The following is a 19,348-nucleotide window of genomic DNA, read 5'->3' on the forward strand; positions in this document are numbered from 1 at the left end:
GGGGGGCAAAGCAAGGTTGTGGTTAAGAGGTTGTAGCCGGGACGGATTAGGTGGTGGGGATTGTTAGAGACAGAGAAGACGGTGAGGATGAGGGCACCACACCACTGCCGCATTCAGGAGGAAGATAGAGGGCGCGCGGGGGAGGGGGAGGGGGCTCGCAGGCACCGTTGGGGCCTTCTGGCCAGCCGGTGAGCTCAAGCGGTGTCGTCAAAGAGACATCAGGAAGTCGAGCTCTTGCGCGTCGTGCGGCAGCTAAGAGGGGGAAAAAAGGAGAAGGGACAAGGTTTGGGGGATTTGCAAAAATCTTAAAGTGATCCAACGGTCTAAAATTTACAATATATTTGAAGGTTTTCTATCAAATGTAGAGTAGACAGTCCCTTATTGTCCTACTCCCAAACTTCTTTCTATACTTTGTTTTATCACCCTGATTCCTCTTTTTGTAAACTCATATCTTTGAAGATCAATAGGTCTGTGATGCATATATGTGTGTGTGGTGATGGTTTTGTGTAGATTGCTTGGAAAGAGTGAAAGAGAAGAATATTCAAAAACAAGGATACTCCCTCCATACTTAAAAAACCAACCTAGTACCGGATATGACACATCCTAGTACTACGAATCTAGACATACATTTGTCCAGATTCGTTGTACTAGAATATGTTGCATTCAGTCCTAGATTTGTTTTTCGGGACGGAGGGAGCATGTGTGAGGCTCAGAGACTATCCAAGATCACGGAGGAAATCAATTTATGGAAAATCTGTGGAGCCAAAAGTCTAGCGAGGATAATAATGCATTAGTCCAACATCAGCCGCTTGGCTTGTACTTTGTTGCTAAGCTCCATTTCGGAAGTCATGGACATACTGTAGTTGGTACCAGAAATTGTTGGCTTAGTTTCAAAACAATATTTTAATTAAATATAAAAATTTAGACAAAACAAACTATGGGAAATATAGTGTATATATATGATCTTGATGTGAAAAAGAAACATTTTCAGAATGTTAATTAAGTAGTAAAGTATGATATTCTAAGACATTGACCGTATGATCTAAGTGGGCAAAAACCAACTTAAACAAATTAATCGACTGGAAATAACCAATTTTGGTTAATTTTGATGTGTAGTCATATTTTTACTTTCATAAACAAAATAACCGAATAGACTACATTATTACATAAAAAATACAATACTTTTATTTTAAATTTTAGTGTTCTCTGTTCACAAATATAAAGGATTTTAAATTCAAAATCTGTTTACAAATATAAGACATTTCTTAGTACTACTTTTTCAATTCATCCAACTATGCTGCATTTATTGCTCACTGGTATGTGATTTTTCTCAATCAAGTCCTAGGGGCAACAAAGCAATTTTGCCTTAACGTTAAACTCTTCTAAACAACCTGGAGTCCCTTATATATATTTGTGGACGATAGGGGTATATATTTGTAAAGATAAATTAAAAATAGCAAATTAACTAAAATATTGTTTGAGAAATCGTGTAAAGTATAGCTCATTGTATTAATAACCATCATTAATTCCACATGGAAGATCATGCATGCATGAATAACGGTTTAAAGATTAGTCGTCTATATAATCTTTTCATGTCATACCGGCCAGATGATACACAGACAACTTGTACAGCGTATTGTATGCTTAGTTAATTAATTATTTACATTAAATTTGTACATTCAATTATTTAATTTTAAGTATATAGATAGTATATGACGCTATATATGGTATGAAGCTGCATATTATAACATTTGTTAATTAACAGACAAAATATTGATCTCTTCTGTTAATCTTGCCTTCACATTATCACAAATTAATCCTACTTGACACCCAGTGCTGACGTCACGCCATTGTTCATGCTGAAATGATCTTACTAGCCTCTAGCTAGATTGTATGCACAGTAAGTAGAAAACATCATAGGAGTGTAAGTAGAAGAAAGCCCAAAATTGATATTCTCCTAATTAACAATACTTAAAGTTGCACCAAAAGGCATAAAACTATGTTACGTGTCTCAATTGAATGTCGAAAAACATTTTCTCACAAATGGACCCCATCAAATCTTGATGAAGTTGACTCCTTCTTGCGACTGTTTATACTGGTCCCTTTCGTCTTTGTATCCAACAACCATGCAAGAAAATAGTTTCACATAGCATATACGGGCAAGGAGAATTCTACACATGCTAATTCTGATCTTTCTTCTTTACCAATAACCATGCATGCACTTATTGTCTTTGAAAGTACTGCCTCCATCCCAAACACAAAAATATAGAATCGAATCGAATATAATATTTTTTAGTACAATGTATCTGAATAAGAAGTCTGTCTAGATACGTTGTATTGAAAAACATCGCATTCAGTCTTCTATAGAAAATATATTGTTCTCTTCTGCAAAGATCCTGTAGTAAAAAAATTTGAGACTTGTTGGCCTGGTGGGTTTCTTGATTGACAGGGTGAACGGATCGACTTGGTAGTTGGTTGGTACGTCAAATTTACTTTCTACTTTTCTCGAAGGCACAACTCGATCAGTACACTGCATGCTTTGCACTTTGTGTGTTAGTTTAGTAAATTATTGATGAAATAAGAAAGAACAAGTAGATGCGCTATACCACCTAAGAATGTCAATTAATTCAATTCAATGGTCTATGGATACTCCGTATCATTGATTAATTCATTATTATTTATGCATATCAACCACTGTAAATAATATAGGGTGATCTAGCTAGACTGGCGGTGAATATATCCACCTATGAAAATTTTCATTGAGGCTTGATCGATTCTATCTGTTATTAAAAAAGAAGAGTTGATCCAATTATGCAGATCGAGTACTTTCGATCCTGTCGCGGATTATTTGCTTGATGATTCTTAAAAATATGTTTTCTAATAATATAAAATTAATCTTCTAACGCATTGATTATACTACTTTGTATATAAGCTCTTTGTTTAATTTATTATATAAAATATTTAATTTACCACTATAATTAAACAGATCATCCATCAGCTTTCATCTCCACGAATTATCAAAAAGAGCAATACCTACTTGCAAACCTAGCTCTCTACCATATATGGCCCTTATTTATCTGGGAAAATATGTAGTGCAAACCACATATGTAGTGGAAACTTAAAAACTACCGTTGGATCGAGAAATGGACGTTCAAGATTCGTCCACGTCACCATACGTTAAAATTTAACTCCCAATAAAATTTTAACTCATGAGTGAATCCGCGAGTTAAATTTTAACTCATGGTGACGTGGACGAATCTCGGACGTTCATTTCTCGATCCAACGGTAGTTTCCAAGTTTCCACTACATATGTGGTTTGCACTACATATTTTCCCTATTTATCTGTCTAAGCAATATCGATCGTCGTTGTTCTATCCCACGGCCAAGATCGATCGAATGTGTTCATTAGCTTCTATCCTAAATAATTACTCCCTCCGTTCTATAATATAAGAAGTTTAAAGTTAGACACAGTTATTAAGAAAGTAGATAGAAGTGAATGGTGGAATGTTGTGATTGGATGAGCAGTGAAGGTAAGTGGAAAAAGTGAATGGTGGAGAATTATGATTAGTTGGGAAAAGAATGTTGATAGAGAAATTATATTTTAGGACGGAGGGAGTAAGAATTTAAGAAATATATACTGATCAATATAATCAACATTAAGAAGCCGGCAGTCACATTAAACCATGTAGTGATATTATTAATTAATCTTCTGCAAGATGACTCAGTAAACTTTGGCGGCACGTCTCTCCCGGGACGTGGCTGAACGGGCCTGGGAGCATGTCTTGTCGTGTCTAAATTTCAACCGTAACAACAATATACTGTAGTTAATAAAGCCAACAGACATGAATAAATTAAATTAAAACTCTACTCAACAACTTCTACCAAACACGCACCGTACTACCAGGCACTGTTAATCTACGTCATTGCATATATTAATTTTTGCCATTCAATTGGCCGTACCACGGGCAAATAATCTATATAAATGACGAGATATGCATTTATTTCAAATGAAAAGAATTGTCAAAAAAAAATTAGGATATACACACACATGCATCCAATGCTGATATATTTCGATATGGACATGGTTGCTAGAGAGAAGAGAAGTCAAAGCAAGTGACTTGGACCAAGCAACCATGAAACTTCATGACTCCATCCTCTTGCAGCTTTCACAAACCAACAGACAGCTTAGTTTAGCTCACTATACACATCCATCAGAGCCATATAAATATACATGGCTCCATGGCCATCTCCTCTCAACAACTTCATCGATCTCCCCTATATCTTTACACAGGGATTAATTTCAAGAACAACACAAGAACAATTTCGTTCTCTAGCTCCTAGATTGTTAGAGAAAAGGAGGCGATCGATCGAATCGACGATTCGATCGAACGGCGAACACTGATCATCAAAGATAAACTTAATGGTGCCATCTGCAGAGATGAAGAGGGGTTGTGAAGATGAACTTGGAGCTGGTGATGTGATTCTACGAGGGGTGGAGGAGGTAGAAGAGGAAGAAGATGATGACCTGGTTCTCCCCGGATTCCGGTTCCATCCTACCGACGAGGAGCTAGTGACGTTCTACCTTCGCCGGAAGATCGCCGGGAAGCGGCTGAGCATCGAGATCATCAAGGAGATGGACATCTACAAGCATGATCCCTCCGACTTCCTCAGTAAGTTCATTCAACTAATTAAAAGTTCATGATCACCAAATACTTATTAAAGAAAAAAAAATCACAGCATGTATGCATATATATATGCTTGTAGTTCATGGTGATCTACAAGCTCATGCGCTTGGAGCATGATGTTCCTATCAGCTAAGATTGGGTATTTGCATGCAATAGAATAACATGACAGATTTAGTGACCAGGCCTTGAGTAAATTCAAGAATTAACACATATAATTAACAACATGAATAATATCTATATTTACGTGATTTTTTTTGTTTCAAACTATAAGCTAGATCGATCATTCGATCATGAAAAGCTAAACCTTGTGGGGATTAATCAAATTAATTAATTAACCATGTTGATGCATGCAGAGACGAGCACGGTGGGTAGCGAGAAGGAATGGTACTTCTTCTGCCTTCGAGGGAGGAAGTACAGGAACAGCATCCGACCCAACCGGGTCACCGGCTCCGGCTTCTGGAAGGCCACCGGAATCGACCGCCCGATCTGCTCCGCCGCCGCCGCCGCCGCCGGCGGCGACTGCATCGGCCTCAAGAAGTCCCTCGTCTACTACCGCGGCAGCGCCGGCAAGGGCACTAAGACCGACTGGATGATGCACGAGTTCCGCCTCCCTCCGCCGCCCTCCTCCGCCGACGACCTCGCCGCCGGCCGCTCCTCCCCTCCTCCGAGCCTCCAAGAAGCGGTACGTTAATTACCAATATTTTAAATAGCGAGCTTCCAAGACATTAGCAGTTACTCCCTCCGTCCCATAAACGCATCCTAGCTAGTACAGTGAATCTGGACAGACGGTCTGTCCAGATTCATTGTATTAGGATGTGTCACATCCACACAAAATCCCTTATATTACGAGATGAATAGACTAGCTTCTTAGACAGCTATAGCGGTGGGCTAAATAGAGTTATAGCGACTAAATTGTACATGAGAGTAAATAGTTAGCTAAAACCTTTCTCAAACAGCTATAGCGGAAGATTTAAAACCTGTTAATTACATGCATCTTCTTCACCTCCGGCGACGTCGCCGTCGATCGGCCATTGCATGCACTTTCCCGCGAACCCGGCTTGGTTCCATTCACACGTGCGTGGAAACAGTGGCGCGACGCACTGACACGTGTCCTCGAACGTGTCGAAATGTTTGCACGACGACGAACTGAACTTTTCTTGTGTTCGTGAAAAAAATGCAGGAAGTTTGGACCATCTGCCGAATCTTCCAGAGGAACATCACCCACAAGAAGCAGCCGCAGCCGCAGCTCGCCGTCGCCGCCGCCGCGGTGCCGGCGCCGGTGCCGGACGCGACGAGCTCGATCACCGGCAGCCTCGAGTCCGACAGCGCCGGCGACGACGTCGTCGAGTACATGAACACCCTCCAGCCGCCGCCGGCGAGCAACGTGAACGGTGGCTACAGCAACCAGCACTACTTCCAGGAGCAATGGAACAGTAGCAGCAATGATAATACCACAGTGTTTCATCAGCATGCGGCGCCGCCGCCGGAGCCTTCGCCGGCGACGGCGATGGCCGGATTCGGCCATGATCAGAGCGTTCTCAGCTCGCCGGCGCCGAGCGATTTCTACTACAAGGATGGATGCAACGATGACATTTACAGGATGGTGATGGAGCTCGCCGATCCGAGCTTGTTCTATGATCATATATATGCTTAATTAGGTTGATTTTTTTTTTACAGTTTGTAGCTCAGTTTTTAATTTGTTACAGAGAATTAAGCTTTGCAGCAGAGAGAATTAATGAGCACCCAAAAAAAAAATCTGTCGACAAATCAGGAGACTGGCATGTAGGGCCCACATGAGGGAAGTTCTGAAGAGTGAAGAAGGTGAAATTAGGATAGATGTTGATGGCCGAGAGGCCCTTTGTTGATTTTTTTTGTTATTTTTCTTGTAGGCAGTAATAATTGTCAATGTGTATCTTATAGGGGATTACGAGTGATTGAGTGTTATAATTGTAAATACATATTAATTTAACAAAAATGCCCAGCCTCAGACGTACGCCAGATACAACCCAAATGGTTGGGCACCCTCAAATTCACCTCTTTCTTTTCTCTATGTGCCATGCTCTGTACTCAAACTATGAATACATGCATGCACGAAGACTATCAACTAATATTAAAATTTTTTCTTCTAAATTACTTATCCAATTGTCGATCCGGTTACACTGTTGAATTTGTTACAATTAAATATTTACAACAAGATCATTTTATTATATTACGATGAAAAAATATACACATATTTTAGTCGTAAAATTTGATGTTTCATACATAAGAAGAGAATGTTTCAACTAGAATTCCAACTACGTTGCACATTTTAAGTTTGATTTTATAATTTCTTTTTTTGATATTGCAGTCATTGAGACTCAATGTTTTATATAGCGGGTTGTTGGTGTCACAACCAATCTTTCTTGGACTTTGCATCTCTTAGAAATATTGGACCGAGTACTAAAACAATTTTCTCCAACTGATGAAATAACGCCCGCTTTTGGGAGAATAATCAAACGTCCGACAATGTCTAGCTTGATCATATTAATTGGCATCATGAACTTATAATACTGATTAGCACTTTCGCAGAACATAGGAGTGACTAATTTGCAAGCATTAGCATGATCCAGGTAGTTGGATAAAAATCCAACAGCCCATGCTACTTCTCCCTATATGAATGTGACCACTTCATTAGCGCAAATGTAGGTAAAATTTGGTAATGGAGCGGGCGAGAAATGGCAAACTGGCGGGTACTCCAGCCGGGAAAAAGGAGCTAGGGACAATAGAAACACAAGGATAGTTAGTAGAGATATAGATATTGGTATAGTGAAGAAAGGAGCGCGACGCAAGGGGTGCTGACACCACTAGCTAGCAGGGGCGGATCTAGAAAAAGGATAGAGAGGGGCTTATTTCCTTCTTCCTTCTCCAGCCCCCTCCCCCTTCCCTCCCCTACACTTTCTTCTCTCTCTTCTTCCTGCGTCCTCCTCTCTCCTTTTCTCTCAATAGTGATCCAATGAGGTAGATGGGACTTGAGTTCCCCAACACCCATACTGGATGAGCCCCTGCTAGCTAGAGCTACGGTGATAGGAGCTAGTTGTAGGAAGGGTCGCAAAGTTGACTGGGTTAGGAAGTACTATTATTAGGGTGTGTTAGACAACACCCCCTCCATCCAAAAAATGTTTGACTTATTTAATATTATGGTTCTCAATTAAGTTGATCATATATGTAGTTTTATATATCCAAGACTTAAATGAAGAGATAAATTAAATATTTGATCGATCCAAGGAGTATCGTACGTAGTACTCATTGATTTTATGCATGTATAGATCTTTGTTACAAATGAGTTAATTTTTTCTCGGTCTTAGTGTCAAAAGTAACATGTCTAACTCTTTTGGATGGAGGGAATACAAGTTTTCTCTCTGGCACAAAAAATAGGTTGGCTCATTAGCACGTGATTGACTAAGTATTAGCCATAAAACGTTAACATGATTGATTAAGTATTAGCCAAAAAGAAGATTTGTTGTAATTGTCGTTCTGTCAGACCATAATGAAAACGCATTTCAATTAGTCTTTGGGTACAAATCGAACCCAACAAGCAACGGATTGAGCCACTAGCGCAGGCTGTAGTTTGATAGCGAGTTCACCAAAAGTTCTTCCCAATAATCATATTGGGTATCTGTTCCCTTCCTTTTCCTATTAGGATGGGGCATGTTGGTCGGAGTTCCACTCATGGCGATCTGGTCGAATTGGGGGAAGCTGTAGGTGTTATTGCGGGTCAATCTATTGGGGAGCCAGGAACAATTGCTTTTGGTTGATCTAGAAATAGCTGAAACGCATCGTAGATGGTTCAGCCACACCCGGTGCCACGAAATGATTGAGAACACCATAAAATCTTAAAAGTAATTAATAAGATTTCTTGAAACAACCTTTCTGTAGAATTTTGTTTTAAAAAAAGGGTTCAGGAAGTGTGTTAAAAAAGGAGAAAGCAGAGGATGGAAAACTGGAGTACACTGAGCACAGCCTTACCAAGATCATGTATATAATTCATAAGCTGAAGAATAAAGCAAGTCTCTTTTTTTATCTGTATTTTGTCGTAGCTCATAACATCGTACTCTTGTATTGTTGTTTTACTATAGCAGCCGTCTGACCTTCTTCTTCTTAGAAAGAAAGAAAAAAAATAATTAAGGAACTATAAAAGAAATACTTGCAGCCACCTGACAATTTGACCCAGACTAGCAGCCTTGTACTGTTTGGCGTATAAATACGAACCAGATAAGTACACGTACGTTCTGACTTTTGAGCCAACATGGAACTACTCAAAGACTGTTCTGATTCTCATACAAACTAGTGCCGTCAGATAACAGTGTTAAAACAAAAAATTGGACGAATTGAATGATACTTTTTTATGCACTCTCCCCATATGTATATTATCTTACTGAAATTTGATCGGTCTAATCCACCGACCGGCAACAAAAAAATAATAATAAATGATATCACGAATGCATATATGCATCACCCCCAGCTATATTTTGGCGATTTGTCTAAAGCTTTTGGAGTGACAAAAGAACAGAAGTATTCTCTCCGTTCTATTTTAAGTGCAGTTATAAATTCCCGTATCCAACGTTTGACCGTTCGTCTTGCTTAAAAAATATAAAAAAATTAAAAAAATAAATCACATATAAAATACTATTTATGTTTTATCATCTAATAACAATAAAAATACTAATGATAAAAAAATTAAACAAACATAGACGATTAAATATTGGACACGGAAATCCGTAACTGTATTTAAAATGGGGTGGAGGGAGTATTGAACAGAGCTGTTCTAAAGAAAAAAAAAGTATTGGACAGAGCGAAGAGCACATTCCTTTGTCACTTTCATGGTAGGTGAGAGGACAGGAAAGCTTTGCTAGAGCTAGCCAACCTTGCTTACCTCAAGCAAGCATAGCTGAACATTGCAAGAGACCAATTGTTTTTTGTGCACGTCTCTTTCTGTTGCACCTGGTCTTTGTATTGTTTTGAGTGCAGCAGCCACACTGATGTGTAATTATTCAGGACAAATTAATTCTCTGACGTGGATCATCAGTTCACTGCATGCCTTTTATTTTTAATTAATTGGAACACGCGATATCTTAGACCAGAAAATTGTGCATAGTCTAAGTTCAGATTCATAAACAGAGGTTAAATTTTCTACGACGGAGGCTGTAATTCGATGGCAATATTCCTCACCAAAAAGAAAGAATTCAATGGCAACAATTACAGTTTGCAGCGGCGACAGAAGCAGCAATAATATTCAGAAACTAGCTCAACTGGACGAAGCAAAGCGTGCCGCAAGCTTATATAAAGCTCTATTATTATTACTGTATTTATTAAAAGATACTTAGAAAAGCGGGACATTTAACTTGTGTGGCCACTTTTAAAAAGTGTCAATTAATTATTTGCCACTCGCTGTCTATAACATGTGAGTCCTCATGTGTCTATAACATGTGGGTCCAGTGGCAAATCATTTAGCACCACTCGTAAAAGTGGCAAATAATTAATTATTCCTAGAAAAGCAAGGCATTACGTTCAGCCATTCTACGGTTTGATTCAGGTTCTAAATAAACGCGGATACTTACAAAATCAGTTGGCCATGCGGGATCACATCTCTTAAATTAGGTGAAGAGAATTTACCTTCTGGCTGAAAACTTAGGGTGGATTTATTCTCAGGAATGTTCATTATCTAGATTCTAGAGCTCCAATTGCTTACTCACAGATGGAACTTGTAATATTAGTGCTTATGGTCATTCGTCCGATTCTGGAGTATTATGGGAGGTTTTTGGAAGATCCATGTCATAAGATTGTTGATGGATTCAGTTTACAATAAAAATCCAACAAGCTAACAGAATTCTTAGCCTGCTTCGTTTCTATGAAGCTGCAACGGCATAGTTCTGCATAAGCTCTTGTGGTCACCAGATACATTTTTAGGAATGACAAACTCTCCAAAATTGCGCGTAGAATCTGATTTACTGGAAGAGTTTTTCGAAGAACCTGGTGCCGAAGTATCTGTTGATTCATAAGTTAATCAGCGCAATTGTGAGAAAAGTGCGATTTCAGATCAATGAAAATGGCATTGAATCAGATGAACCACTCACGTCCAGGTACCATGTGGAACAAATAGCGAACACCAAACCCGAAATGAGTCCAGATATCAAGTTACAATCTATACCATATTTATATCCGCAAAGGAATACAAAATTGGGTTAAAAATGGTTGTTCTGTACCATTTTTATATCCCAATGGAATACAAAATGAAGCACCAACATGCTAAAAATGGTTTTCTATTTCAGGGTGGAGGATGGCATGTAAGTGGTTATTGTTTCTTGCGTCTATTGTACAGCTGTATAGTATGCCACCATTTAACATGTACTTACAACTCCCTGTGTCAGCAATAGAACACATCTAGGGTTGGTTTTGTTTTGTATCATGGAGATTCCTGCAGAAGAGCAAGCAGCACGATAATGCTCAATGAAAATTAATTCAATGCTCAATCAGAATTTTCCATTTCAAAAAAAACTAGCAAATCAATGTGTATCAACTAGAAAAGAATCCCTGATACTACAATACGGAATTTGATGGACGAGCAGAACAAGAAGTGTATCTATGACCTCAGGAAGCCCGTTGATAACATGTGAATGCAGCAGCTGCAAGTAGGTTCTTCCTGATGAACAGGAACTTGAGCCAACTACACCCTCTAATCATTGGGCAGCTCATCATGGGCACATTAGATATTTCATATTTGGATGCTACATTACAAACTCATAATAGAAAAAGAAAAACATTCAGCTCAGATCTATATCAGCTTTATCTGTCATGAATTCTCAGAAGCAGAACTGGCATGGTAAGCTGAAAGTTTGTATCATCATTGCCAAACCGCCAAATCTAACAAAGTAAATCTAATGAACACAAACAGAAATACTTTAGAGGAAATATGATAGCTGAATGAACGGCTCATATTAAGAAATTCAACCATTATTTTTCCCTTTGCTTCACGGATTAGATCAGAAGCGGGTAATGTCAAACCACTGCCATCAGCCATCAAACTCCAAGGGAAAAAAATAGAAAACACTAAGAAAGATATAGTTTTGAAATGTATCCATTACGCTGACACAGACCAATCACGAGCTCGAAGCATCATGACCTGCAACACTGAATGGCATGGTGGATCTAGCACAGGCATTGGGGCTTCATTCTTCAGAGGATTCCAATCCAACAAGCCCGGGGTTAGCACCGTGCATGAACAGAACAGATATAAACAGAATTTTTACAGCAGAGCACAAGAAAAGAAACTAGTCTGCGTCAAGAAAAAATTGTACGCAAGCAACAATCATATTGCCTACTGGAGCCATGACAACAGAAACGATTTCTTGACGCGTCGATCTATCCCCTTCTTGCAAAGATGGTGACGCCATGGAGATATTGGTGCCCCAACCTTAAGGAGCAAGAGAGGACGATTCAAAACACACAGGAAAAAAAATCATATACCATTGATCCATGAAAAGAAATCAAATTGAACATGTAGAAGGCAACACGAAAACACAGACCAGAAAGGAAAGCTGCAATGGTGCAGCAGCAGCAGTGATGGTGGCTGATCCTTGTAGGTGGGGAGGACTGCACCAGTGCACCCAAAGAGAATGGAATTTCGTGCTGTCATTTAACTCCCATCTCACAGATATAAAGAGACGAAGCTGATGTCAACACACAATCTCCGAGCTTTTTCAGCCTACACACAAATCAGAAACTTAACTTGCGGAAGGATAGTTAAACTCGGCAAAAATTATGCAACTTCTCAATGGAGAAAAGAATCCCTAAAAGTACAACACCAAAATTTGATGGACGAGCAAAATAAGGAGTGTCTATAACCTCAGAAGCCCGTTGATAACATGTGAATGCAGCAGCTGCAAGTAGGTTCTTCCTGATAAACAGGAACTTGAGCCAACTACACCCTCTAATCATTGGGCAGCTCATCATGGGCAGATTAGATATTTGGATGCTATGACTACAAACACATAATGGAAAAAAAAGGCTCAGATATATATCAGCTTTATCTGTCATGTATTCTCAGAAGCAGAACTGGCATTGTAAGCTGAAAGTTTGTATCATCACTGCCAACCACCAAATCTAGCAGTCGAAGTAAATCAACCAGACAAAAACACTAATACTTTAGAGGAAATATGATAGCTGAACGAATGGCTCATATTAAGAAATTCAACCATTATTTTCCCTTTGCTTCACGGATTATATCAGAAGCGCGGGTAATGTCAAATCACTGCCATCCGATATCAAACTCCAAGGGAAAAAACAGAAAACGCTTCGAAAGATATAATTTTGAAATGTATCCATACTTGTATTGTATGATTGTCCACTGAAGAAACTCAAAGTATAGTAATAGCTATATTTACAATTTTTGCCACTAACTTAGTGTGGGAAAGTTTCTCAGAACATACATTATTCACTTGGGACAAGCATTTATTCAAGTTGTGCAATCTGATAAGATTTATCAAGGGCATACATAACACATACTAACCCTTGCTAATCAAGTTCCTATCAACCTATGTACATCAGTACAACTATGAGTCTAAGATTTTCTTCATTGACATGACACATCGATAAATTATAGATTATTTCTAATGATAACTGATTCAATTCTAATTTGTGTTGAGCTCGAATTATATTTTATTAACATGACACATGAACTCATCCAAAATAAAATAAAAAACGATCTAAGCACGCGCTCATCGAAGACACCTGATCAACAAGACAACAGCACATCTGCTCGAAGCCTCGAACCGAATGGAAACACGGGAAGAAAAAGAGCGGGAGATCGGCATTACTTTCTCTTGCGAGCATCCGCGGAGAGGCGAGCCTTACCAAGACGGCGGCGGCTCGGCGGCTGCTGCTCCGCCTCCCTCCTCTGCTCGCGCCGCCGCAGCTGCGGGCTCGCGTTTATATAAGGAGGCGGCGGCTGCTTAGGGTTTATTAGTACTTCATTCACAGGCGGTGATCGAACGATCCGACGGTGGGCGATGAGGTAGCCGGCCCAGCGGGCCGAAATTGCGATGTACAAACGAAGCGTTGGTCCGGGCCCACCTTCAGTTCAAAGCAAGCCCACCCACAAGAACCACTTCATCAACGGCCACAACGTACCTAGCTTGATCCTAGTAGATAGAAACTGGATGTATCTGTACATTGCATGATTGCAACGTACCTTTCGTAGTGTAATTCTGTTTCTGTATTGTATGAAAGAAAGTATATCATGTCTGCACGTACTTTGAGAATCTTTGTCATCAACAAACGCTCTGCATATGATCTTCAGTTACAGAGTGCTCAACCAAAATGTACATGCTGCACTGCACAGTGCACACCACCTGCTCGATCCGTGTTCTGGCGATTATTTGCTTGATGATCAAGGCCCAACAAACTGCGTGAACGGCATCTGCACTGTGGATTCATGTCTGAGATCGATCATAGGGAGGGGAAGCCAACAAGATCTTGGAGTCCCGGTCGTCGACGAACTCACGAACGTACGTCTGCGTGAGCTGCCAGTCCGGCACACGCTCGATCAGCCACACCACCGACGACGTATTACGACACCATTACAGAATCGGAAGGCGACTCGCATCATCTCTCTCTGTAGTAATATATATGGAGGCAAGGTTAGGCATATGGAAATTAATTAAGAGACAGAAGCAAAACACCAATATATACTAAGCAGATCACCGGCGCATCGATCGATCGGCGATGAGGACATCACCGGAGATCAGTGCGAGGCTGTTCGTGGGCCGCGTTGCTCCGGGCACCGGCAAAGCGGAGCTCCGCCGCCACTTCAAGGTCTATGGCGATGTGGCCGACATCTGGCTGCGCCATGACCGCCCCTTCGCCTTCGTCCAGTTCATCCAGCCCGCCCACGCCGCCCGCGCTCTCGCCCACAAGGACCACTTCATCAACGGCCGCAAGGTACGTACTCGTTCCGTTTCATAATACAAGCGTTTGACTTTTTTTCCTAATTAAACTTCGTTAAGTTTCGTTAAGTTTATATAAAAATTTAGCAAAATCTAAAATCTAAAATTAGTTTTTTAAAACTAACATTAAATATATTTTGATAATATGTTTGTTTCGTGTTAAAATTAGTATTATATTTTTCTATAAACTTGATCAAACTTAAAGAAATTTTACTAGAAAAAAAGTCAAACGACTTATAATATGAAACAGAGGAAGTACCTAGCCTACCTAGTTACTACAGTATTGCCTAATTAACAGTTTAACCTTAATTAATTAATCGGAAAACCTTTTTTTCTGTATTATACAGGTATACATTAGAGTAGCACAACCAACAAAGGTCATCAGGAGGATTAGCTAATGAAATGTCCAAGTACCTTTGCCAGCGAGTTTGTCGGATTGGTAAATCCTTCTACCGGATTGGAGACAGGCACATTGCAACCGTTGGTCCATTGCCTGACAACTGTGAAGAAAGCGAGTATATAAAAAAGCGAGTATATACTTGCAAAGCGAGTATACTACTTCGATATTGTCATCGACTATATCTCACAGGATGGTCGAGTTTTTTTTCTTCAGCTTTGTAGTTGACAAAAGTGACGAAGCTAATAAGGCTGTCCATGGAAACATTTCTTCTACTCGTCTTGCAAGCGAGACCACCTCTGCAAGGTTTTGCGGATACTGTCAACGAGCCGTGACACCCGGTGGCAACTGCGACGGCTTGGTCCATACCGATGCTTGTCTCATCTACCAAGAATCATTTGTTCATTATCCTTACTGTGTTGCCGTTGCTGATGAGTGGTTCCCTGTTGGATGCTTTATTGGAGATGTGTCTAATGCTGAATAATCTATACTTATCCAACATACTCAACCTCCAGAGCTGCTGTTGGTTGAACATATATTTGGAGATATTTTCCTCTCTTTAGTAGAAAGTAGCGCTCGATCTTAGGCAAGCTTGATCATAGCTAGAAAGTGAATGTATGAAAGGAAGTACTCCTATATTCTGTCTGCATGTACTTTGAGAATCTTGTCATCAATAATCGCTTTACATGATTCAGTTATACAGTGATTTGTATTTCTTAGCTTAGCTCTACTGTGGGGTTCTAATAAGGTGACGATTTTATTAGAACAGTGAGGCCGCCGATGAACAGTGAGAACACATTGAGATCAGGGTCTCGTCAGCCTGATCATTCCAATAAGATCACGATTTTAACCGTTGCATTTTCAGGATTCACACCGCAATTCAGAAACAGCATCAAGGTTTTTTAGGACTCTGATCAAATGCTTTCTAATTACAGACTTCTCCCTATACCACCTAACAAACAGTGGCTGATCTGATCTGACCTGAAACAAACAGTGGTTCGTTCAGATTAAGATGAATTCAAACTCTATCCTGACGTGAACATGTCTCCTGCGCGTGCTAACATCAAGGCCTCCTGTGCCAACATATCAAGCAACTTTGTAATAGTGATCAATCTTCCCCCAAATCAAATCCAGATATCAGAACAAACACAGATTCAGCTCAAGTGGAGAAGCACAGATTCAGGTGAGAGTGACAGCACATTGAGACCAGGGTCTCATCACCATCAGAAGTTATCATTCCAATAGGATCAAAATTTTGTTAACCATTGGATTCAGAATTCATGACCACAATTGAGAATAACATCAAAATTTTAAGAATCAATCATATGTGTTCTAATAAGTCTTCTTCTCCTAGACCCCCTGATAAGCAGTGTCTGATCTGACCAGAAACAAGAAAGAATGTTCCCAAGCAAGCAACATTCTACTCTAGATTGAATCCAGAAATCAGAACAACCAATAACTATACCAACTGCAGATTTAAAAAAAATAACTATATCAATGCATCAACATTCCCAAATGGACAGAGGAAGCAGAGCCATATTAGTACACCACATTCCCAAATCCCAGCAAACAAGCAATGTTAGTAAGCAATACCCCCCCCCCCCCCCCCCCCCCCCCCCCCCGGATCGAGAGCAGATATCAGAACAATCAACAATATCATCAATGCATCAAGTTTACTAGGACTCAAAAATCAAATTCAGGAGTTCTAGTCCCTGACAACGAAAACTCGCAGTGGTTCATCTGACCAGAACAGAAACAAACAGTACTGGTCCCAAATCCCAAGCAGCTGCCAGCAAGCAATTTTCATAAGCAATCTTCCCCCAGATGAAGAGCAGATAACAGAACAGTAAACAATATCATCACTGCATCAAGTTTATTAGGACTCAAAATCAAATTCATGGGTTCTAGTAATCTTCTTCCCCTAGACCCTGACAACGAAAACTCGCAGTGGTTCATCTGACCAAAAAAGAAACAAAAAGTGTACTGGTCCTTGGTCGAATTCAGATTCGGATGGATTCACGAGTCGAATCAAATCAAACGCATGACTAGAGTAGACTCGATCTAGCAACAAAAAACGCAGTGGTTCATCTGACCACAACAGAAGCAAAACAGCTGACCAGATGATTCGGATGGATTCAGTCATATGATCCAGACTCTAACCTGACGTGTTTCCTCCGCGAGCGTTGTAAGATGAAGGACTCCCCCCTCCCATGGCGCTGCTCCTCGATCCTATACACCGCCATGGCAATACTTGCAGTTGAGCCCGTACCTGCACCATCCCTTGGCGGCGGCGAGCTCCGGGCACGGACGTCCCCCGCCGCCGACTCTCATCTCCGGCACAATTCGTTGCTCCTCCTCGCCATGAGAGTAGCGACACGCTCCCCCGTTGTGGCACCTCCCCTTCCTCCACTTGCTGCACAACGCAGTCTTGTGGTGGGCATTGGCAACACCCATGGCGCCGGCGACCGCGGGTGCGGGTGCGGGTGCGGGGACGGGAGCGGGTGCGGGCAGCAGCGGCGGGAAGTTGACGGCGTAGGAGCTCGCCGCCGCCGCCGAAGGAGTTTTGTCGGTGTCGCTCCCCTGCTGGCCAGCAGAGCTGGAGGACGACGAGCTAGATGCGGGTTTGTCCCCGGCGTAGGAGACCCCCTTGCCCTTGTCGCTGCCGCTGCCGCTGCCGCCATTGGAGGTGGTGATGCGGCCGTGTTGGGGACCGGCGTTGATCATTCCTCTCTTGGAGTCGTCGAGGATATCGGAGCCTGAACCGATGGTCTTCTCGCCGTGGAGGTCGTCGGGGTGAGCTCCGCCGCGCTGGTCTTGCCGGGGTAGGTGACGTGGGTCGTGGTCGTGATTGTCAGGAGCCCCGTCACCCTGCACCTGTGCGGAAGAGGATCCCATGGTGCCCGCCGGTGCGGGTGCCGGGGCGGGGACGGGGGCGGCGCGGTGCTCGTGCAGCGGCGGGAAGTTGACGTCGTAGGATCTCTTTGCCAGCGCCGCCAATGGAGCCATGTCGGTGTCGGAGGCTTCCTTCCCCTGTTGGTCAGATGGACCGACGTCGGGGACCTCGCTCTTCTCGCCGGGGAGGTCGTGGAGGTGAGCCTCGCCGCGCTGGTCTTGCCGGGGCCGGTCGTGGTGGTGGTCATGAGCCCCGCCACCCTGGTCATGGCGAGCCCGAGCCCGCGCCCGCTCGTCGTTGGCCGCGTCGCGGATGCCGTAGGCCACGTCCGTCGGCTCGTACGTGCCGGGGGGGAAGTGGGAGTAGGTGGGCCCGCCCTCGCCGCCGGTGACGCCATCGACGGCGGAGACTCGCCGGGACGGGGAGGCGTTGGCTTGATCTGGATCACCGGTGGGGAGGCGGCGGCGGCCGTTGGGATCGGCCATCTCGATGGAGGGCGAGCGAGGCGAGGCGTGTGATTTCAAATGGGGGCGTGGACGCGTGGTGGGGTCAGACCGTCAGAGAGAGAGAAAGAGGCTGTCTTATATAGGCGAGGGGTAGCTTGCGCTGTACGACAGCGTCCACGGTGCAAGTTGCTGGCGAGCTCGGGGTTGAGAAGCTTCGAGTCGCGCTTGCTTTGCTCTGGGCGAAGGAAGAAGGTGAAGCAAGGTTTAGTGGGCCAAAAGATATTTGCTTTCGGCCCAAAGTAAGTTCATCACAGATGTGGTCTTTTTTACTTGAGGAACACGAATGGGCTCCCAGAGAAGCCACATGGGCCATTCCGTATTTCCAAAGTAATTTTGTAGGAGATCGAAATGTCCATTCATTTGTAAATTTTTCCAGGGAGTGCAAAGAAATTTTTTCCATGGCATTTAAGTTTTAGAAAGGGACGTGACTGTAACGAGATCGTCGCTGGTTAGGCATATCCAGCGACCTCACTTTGGTTGCTACTAGTACACTGAATAGTGCATGCCCGTAGCTGGTTAAGTCTAAGCAACCAAAGTGAGGTCGCTGTTATAAAACAAAAATTTAGTTGCACTACTTTATTTTTAAACAAAAGGTTCAGTCTGAGTACTGCTTTGTTGAGACAGGTTTAATTGTACCCTGCATGGTGTGGCTGCATGCAGAAAATGTACAAACTTATAAATCTAACTGAAAATATCTGAGATATACTCCGTAATTCACAAGTTCAGTTCCAACTAATGTTCCATCAAGGTTTCTCTTGTTCCTGCACTAGTAGTTTCATATATGTGATGACGATTCTCAGAACAGTTTATGAACCTTTCTAGCTGAGTAAGATCCATGTGCATATATTGGAATGTCAAACTGCATATCAATTATTAGCCGAGTAAGC

General features: G+C 42.0%; 2 protein-coding genes, 1 long non-coding RNA gene and 9 other non-coding genes across 15 annotated transcripts; 1 reads left to right on the forward strand and 11 right to left on the reverse strand.

Annotated features, from left to right (window-relative positions):
• Positions 1-4,271: 4,271 nt before the first annotated feature.
• On the forward strand, positions 4,272-6,660 carry LOC127779986 (transcription factor JUNGBRUNNEN 1-like). Its single transcript, XM_052306930.1, has 3 exons — positions 4,272-4,670; positions 5,039-5,367; positions 5,866-6,660. Exons 1-3 carry the CDS (start codon positions 4,421-4,423, stop codon positions 6,337-6,339), a joined length of 1,053 nt encoding a protein of 350 aa, XP_052162890.1. The 5' UTR covers positions 4,272-4,420; the 3' UTR covers positions 6,340-6,660.
• Positions 6,661-11,309: 4,649 nt separating this feature from the next.
• On the reverse strand, positions 11,310-11,424 carry LOC127780994 (small nucleolar RNA Z278). The gene has a single exon (XR_008018884.1). It is a non-coding gene; the product is annotated as a small nucleolar RNA Z278 (small nucleolar RNA).
• Positions 11,425-11,483: 59 nt separating this feature from the next.
• Positions 11,484-11,577, reverse strand: LOC127780988 (small nucleolar RNA Z223). The gene has a single exon (XR_008018878.1). It is a non-coding gene; the product is annotated as a small nucleolar RNA Z223 (small nucleolar RNA).
• Positions 11,578-11,635: 58 nt separating this feature from the next.
• Positions 11,636-13,655, reverse strand: LOC127780849 (uncharacterized). Of its 4 annotated transcripts, XR_008018834.1 has the most exons (4): positions 13,538-13,626; positions 12,567-12,702; positions 12,248-12,426; positions 11,636-12,135 (listed from the first exon to the last, which is right to left on the reverse strand). It is a non-coding gene; the product is annotated as an uncharacterized LOC127780849 (long non-coding RNA). The 4 variants fall into 4 exon arrangements; XR_008018833.1 differs by lacking the exon at positions 12,567-12,702 and having other exon boundaries at positions 13,575-13,655; XR_008018832.1 differs by lacking the exon at positions 12,567-12,702 and having other exon boundaries at positions 13,538-13,640.
• On the reverse strand, positions 11,651-11,734 carry LOC127780959 (small nucleolar RNA U36a). Its single transcript, XR_008018853.1, has one exon. It is a non-coding gene; the product is annotated as a small nucleolar RNA U36a (small nucleolar RNA).
• On the reverse strand, positions 11,792-11,941 carry LOC127780963 (small nucleolar RNA snoR134). Its single transcript, XR_008018857.1, has one exon. It is a non-coding gene; the product is annotated as a small nucleolar RNA snoR134 (small nucleolar RNA).
• On the reverse strand, positions 12,014-12,142 carry LOC127780956 (small nucleolar RNA snoR111). The gene has a single exon (XR_008018850.1). It is a non-coding gene; the product is annotated as a small nucleolar RNA snoR111 (small nucleolar RNA).
• Positions 12,341-12,446, reverse strand: LOC127781017 (small nucleolar RNA snoR97). The gene has a single exon (XR_008018906.1). It is a non-coding gene; the product is annotated as a small nucleolar RNA snoR97 (small nucleolar RNA).
• On the reverse strand, positions 12,565-12,678 carry LOC127780995 (small nucleolar RNA Z278). Its single transcript, XR_008018885.1, has one exon. It is a non-coding gene; the product is annotated as a small nucleolar RNA Z278 (small nucleolar RNA).
• On the reverse strand, positions 12,724-12,817 carry LOC127780990 (small nucleolar RNA Z223). The gene has a single exon (XR_008018880.1). It is a non-coding gene; the product is annotated as a small nucleolar RNA Z223 (small nucleolar RNA).
• Positions 12,894-12,978, reverse strand: LOC127780958 (small nucleolar RNA U36a). Its single transcript, XR_008018852.1, has one exon. It is a non-coding gene; the product is annotated as a small nucleolar RNA U36a (small nucleolar RNA).
• Positions 13,656-17,217: 3,562 nt separating the features above from the next.
• LOC127778289 (zinc finger CCCH domain-containing protein 47) lies at positions 17,218-18,440 on the reverse strand. The gene has a single exon (XM_052304868.1). The coding sequence runs from the start codon at positions 18,438-18,440 to the stop codon at positions 17,292-17,294; it is 1,149 nt and encodes a 382-aa protein (XP_052160828.1). The 3' UTR covers positions 17,218-17,291.
• Positions 18,441-19,348: the final 908 nt, after the last annotated feature.

This window comes from Oryza glaberrima, chromosome 7, assembly GCF_000147395.1.
Source record: "Oryza glaberrima chromosome 7, OglaRS2, whole genome shotgun sequence".
NCBI classification, from domain to species: domain Eukaryota; kingdom Viridiplantae; phylum Streptophyta; class Magnoliopsida; order Poales; family Poaceae; genus Oryza; species Oryza glaberrima.

Coding starts and splice junctions, on each gene's coding strand:
- LOC127778289 (XM_052304868.1), bottom strand. CDS start 18,440: ATGGCCGATCCCAACGGCCGCCGCCGCCTCCCCACCGGTGATCCAGAT.
- LOC127779986 (XM_052306930.1), top strand. CDS start 4,421: ATGGTGCCATCTGCAGAGATGAAGAGGGGTTGTGAAGATGAACTTGGA. Junction 4,671..5,038: donor TGATCCCTCCGACTTCCTCA/GTAAGTTCATTC, acceptor TGATGCATGCAG/AGACGAGCACGGTGGGTAGC. Junction 5,368..5,865: donor CTCCGAGCCTCCAAGAAGCG/GTACGTTAATTA, acceptor AAAAAAATGCAG/GAAGTTTGGACCATCTGCCG.